The sequence below is a fragment of the Micropterus dolomieu genome, unplaced genomic scaffold, assembly GCF_021292245.1.
Source record: "Micropterus dolomieu isolate WLL.071019.BEF.003 ecotype Adirondacks unplaced genomic scaffold, ASM2129224v1 contig_12829, whole genome shotgun sequence".
In the NCBI taxonomy this organism is placed as follows: domain Eukaryota; kingdom Metazoa; phylum Chordata; class Actinopteri; order Centrarchiformes; family Centrarchidae; genus Micropterus; species Micropterus dolomieu.
In genome coordinates, this window is record NW_025741815.1 from 1 (window position 1) to 4,616 (window position 4,616).

At 46.8% G+C, this 4,616-nt stretch overlaps 1 protein-coding gene across 1 annotated transcript; it reads left to right on the forward strand.

Moving 5' to 3' along the window:
• Window positions 1-1,826: 1,826 nt before the first annotated feature.
• LOC123966167 (zinc finger protein 18-like) lies at window positions 1,827-3,737 on the forward strand (the record flags this gene model as incomplete). The annotated part of the gene is made up of 2 exons (XM_046042373.1): window positions 1,827-2,760; window positions 3,268-3,737. Coding segments are annotated over exons 1-2 (1,404 nt in total), but the record flags the coding sequence as incomplete, so codon positions are not given.
• Window positions 3,738-4,616: the final 879 nt, after the last annotated feature.

A 4,616-nucleotide genomic window follows, 5' to 3' on the forward strand; every position in this document is an offset into this window, starting at 1 on the left:
CACAGTATTAGGGGTGTGGGCTGTATTAAAAGTATCCACTGTTCTCCCATGCTCTAACACACAGTAACGATGAAATGTGTGCTGTTCTCACATTCTTCCTCTGTATGTACACATAAACAACAAGGCAGGGAAATATAAAAGGAATTTATTTTATTGTTTGGGTACATTATTGTTCAGTGTACATGCTCACATCTGAAACAAACTTTACGTGCTTGATAACTCTCCCACCCCGCAGACATCTACACGCCAATACCGATTTATATTCATAGCGGCAAGTGCTATGTAGCTCCACATAGGGGACACAGGAAGAGACATATAGCACCTTCATGCGGCGTCGGAACCGCGTAGGAAATTCACAGCCGCACCGGCAAAGCTCCAGAATGTGCAACTCGGCCGGCTCACACGCGGACGCGCTACAAGTGCGAGGGCCCGCCCAACGCTGCTTGCAGCTTTAATTATTGTTATTATTTATCAGCATCGCCGTCCTCATTATCATAAATCACATTAGTAGTCATTAGTGAAAACTTACCTCAGACCGAATGCCTTAAACCTGGGTGAGTCAGCGGTAAACTGGCAGAATGACTCCGCCCTTTGTCACCCAGTCTGGGTGTACAGCTGCACGCCGACTGGGTCCTGAATGCAGCTGAGGTGGCGCCTCTGCGTACTCCAGATGTCCTGGATGTGGAGAGCATCTAGCAATGGCATGCCCAGGCTGTCGCGTCCTGCTGCACTGCCGAAGGTGTCAAGGAGCTCCTGGATGATGTGTCCTCGGCCCCACGTGTCTGACGGCGACAGTGGAGCCTCCAATCCTCCCTGGAGATCCTCCGGATCACCTCGGCGTCAGTCAGGCCGACCATCCCGTGCTGCCACTCCAGCTGGGGCCGCTTAGCCTCAGTGAGAAGGCGTGCATCTTCAGCGTCCACCTCGAAGATGCAGTGAGACAGCTGCCTCATGAAGGTGGGGATCATTTCTTCTAAATGTAGTGAGATAATAACTGTTCTAATTCTGCTGCCAGGGGTTCCATTTCCTGAAATAGTCAACTGAGTATTAAGGTGGGGATTATTGATAAAGCAGGAGCCATACACATTGTTATTTTGATTGATTATTTAATTTGTGAAACATTTGATAGCTGTCTTTGTGAGTGGTTCCACAGGGGGGGGGGGTCTGGCCATCCTGCCTGTGTGGAAAGAAACCTCAATCAGTGATAGTCAAGGTTCACAATATAGTATTGACCGCTTTTACTCCATTTCAGTTAGTTGTTAAATTAGTTTAAACAAGAAGATGAACAATGTAAGTACTCACCTCTTCCTGGTTGTCTCTTCAGCAGGGGGCGGAGGCAAAGGAGTGTTGTAGGCTCAAGCACCTGCTTAAGAGCTGCAGGAGCAAACCATGAAGCTGAGAGGGGGGGATTAAAGCCATCAACAATGCTGATTTATGTGATTATTTTGAGTATGCTTTATTGATTTACTAATAGAAATTTGTATTTATGTAAATATTCATTCTTTGGGCTCTATTTTTCTGTGGTGTTGGGTTTTTGGATAAATTATTTATTATTCTAAATGATGGTGGTTCCACCTGAGTAGTTTTACCCACTTAATTACCCGCAGGAGGGAGTGTATAAAAGGCAGCAAGTTACTTTTAGTGCAAGTTGTTTTGTTGCTTGTTGGTGTCAGTGTCTCCTCTTGTCGGTATGGAAGACAATAAATGCCACGTCTTGCATTTTACCTCTGTCTCATGTCTCTCTCTGAAAAACGTAAAGCCACCGCCAGGCCATCGGACAAGTGGTGTCAGAAGTGTGGGCTTGGAAGAGCAGAGACAAGGCTAGGATGACAAGAGGTGGAAAAAAGAAACATTTAGATGAAATGGGAGATGATGAAGCAGGTGCTGCAGTGGACACAGGGCTTAAAAAAGGAGGCAGCCCGGAGGATAAACTGGATGAACTTGCAGGTCTGGTCAAATCATTAATACAGTCTCAAGCAGCAAGAGATCAGCAAATAGAGAATGAGTCCGCTCGACAAGAACAAAGATGGAGAAGTATGCAACACCAGTTTCGGCAGATCCAACTCCAGGTGAATGAAATGAGAGATGAGCAACAGCAGGACCAAGACAACTTTGGAATGGATAATGACAGACAAAGTGACAGGGGTGAACCGGACGAGGGGCCTAGTATGGTGAGTCAGCAAGCGGGGGTTTTGCCCAGGCGGGAACCATTAACACACAGAGATCCCAAATTGCTCCCGCTGACTTCAGAGGATGACATTGAACACTTTCTGACTACGTTTGAGAGGATGGCTCAAGTTTGCCGTTGGCCCAGAGAGGAATGGGCTGTTCGACTGGTTCCTCTGCTCACAGGTAAAGCACGTAGTGCTTATGTGTTCATGGACATTGCTGATTCTGAAGTGTATGACAAGGTTAAAGATGCCATTCTTGTCAAGTATGAGATAACCGCTGACACCTATCGTAGAAGGTTTCGATCCCTGGACATTCATCAGAATGAGACTCCAAGAGAACTATATGTCCGCCTTAAAGATTTGTTTCACAAGTGGGTGAAACCAGAGAAATCCACTGTGAAGGACATTTCTGAACTGATTATCCTGGAGCAGTTTCTGAGGATGGTGAATCCGGATTTGGAGGTGTGGATACGGGAACGAGCTCCTAAGTCTGCAGAGGAGGCCGCAAGCCTAGCAGAAGTCTTCATGTCTGCCAGAACGGGGACCAGAAGAACCACCTTTGGTCGGGACGGTTTCTTGACTAGTCGAAGTAAGTCTGATGGGGGTGAAAGGGGTGGTGGTATAGCTCAGAGTAGAAATCAGCCTAGCACTAGACAATTTACTACTAGTAAATTCAACCCTACCAAAAAGTCATATTCTGGTACAAAGTCAGATGTGAGGTGTTATCAGTGTAATCAGATTGGTCACACCCAGTATACCTGCCCAGCCACTACTCAGAGTAAGCCCTCCCTTTTGTGTTCAGTTCCCAGACCCACTTTCTCAGCCTCGGTGCATGAGCCAGTACGAACAGCACCTGTGTTAGTAAATGGTCAGCGTGAGGTAGCTCTCTTAGACACAGGAAGCTTTCAGTCTGTGGTTCTGTCTAGCTTAGTGCCGAGGGAGTTATGGAGTGATGCTAGGGCCAAGATAAGCTGTGTGCATGGCGATGAGAAAGATTATCCCATGGCTGAGATTTATTTGACTGTAGGTGGCCAGACATTTCTCTTGCCAGTGGCCTTAGCACCCAAACTACCCTATGCTGTCATTCTTGGTCTAGATGTTCCCACACTGCTAGATTTAGTACACAACGGAGAAGCTAAAAATCTGAACTTTGCAAATGATCTAAAGGAGGCTGAGTCACCAGAAGTCGACTCATTAGGTCAGGCAGGTGACCGGCAGGCAAACCTAGGGCCTTTACTTCCAGTTTGTAATTTGGTGACTACCAGAGCTCAGAAGGCCAGGAACCCCCTTAAAGAGCTGCCATTTTTTGATGTGGAATTGGAGGCAGGCTCAGTTAAACCAACAAAGTCCAGAGCTCAGAGGAGAAGGGATAAGTTTTTGGGTTCGGCCAGGCCAGAAGTTGAACAGCACATGAAGCCCGCTCAGTTTCTGGAGTTGGATGTGCCCTCCGATATATCAGCACTGCAGCAGACTGAACCGACCTTAAAGCCCTGGTTTGATAAAGTCTCAGAGGTTGAAGGGAAGAAGCAGGGAAGAACAGATGTTCTTGCAGAAGCAACCTATGCTGTGAGAGATGGTATTCTTTATCAGTGCAAAGGCAAGACTGAGGCAATTGCTTTGCCACAGGCTTGTAGGCAGAAAGTCATGGAACTTGGTCATTCAATCCCCTGGGCAGGCCACTTAGCGTTTCAAAAGTCTCTAAATAGAATCGCTAGGCGATTTGTGTGACCAGGCATGTACACTCAAGTACAGCAGTTTTGTGCATCATGTCAGACATGTCAGTTGACCTCAAACAAAGGAGTGGCTCGTGCCCAGCTTCAGCCATTGCCTATAATAGACACAACATTTGAAAGAATAGGTATGGATATAGTGGGCCCTCTTGAGAGAAGTTCCTCTGGTAATCATTACATTTTAGTAATTTGTGACTATGCCACGCGCTATCCAGAAGCTTTTCCCCTCAGATCAATTAAAACCAGACATGTTGCCAATTGTCTACTGCAGTTATTTTCTAGAGAAGGCATAGCCAAAGAAGTACTAACAGACTGTGGGACTAATTTCTTGTCAAAACTACTGCGGGAGGTGTATCAGTTGTTAGGGATTAAAGGCATTAAAACCACCCCATACCACCCCCAGTCAGATGGACTTGTGGAACGATTCAACCAAACACTCAAGAACATGCTACGGAAGTTTATCTCAGAGACAGGTGCAGATTGGGACCAGTGGCTTCCATATTTACTGCTTGCCTACCGTGAGGTGCCACAGGCTTCAACTGGCTTCTCACCATTCAAACTATTGTATGGTCGCCAAGTGAGGGGGCTGCTGGATCTGCTGAAAGAACTCTGGGAGAATCCAGCCGCAACTGGAGAGAATGTGGCTGCGTATGTGGTGAAAATGAGAGAGAGACTTGAACAAATGACTGTACTGGCACAGGAGAACATGAGGACT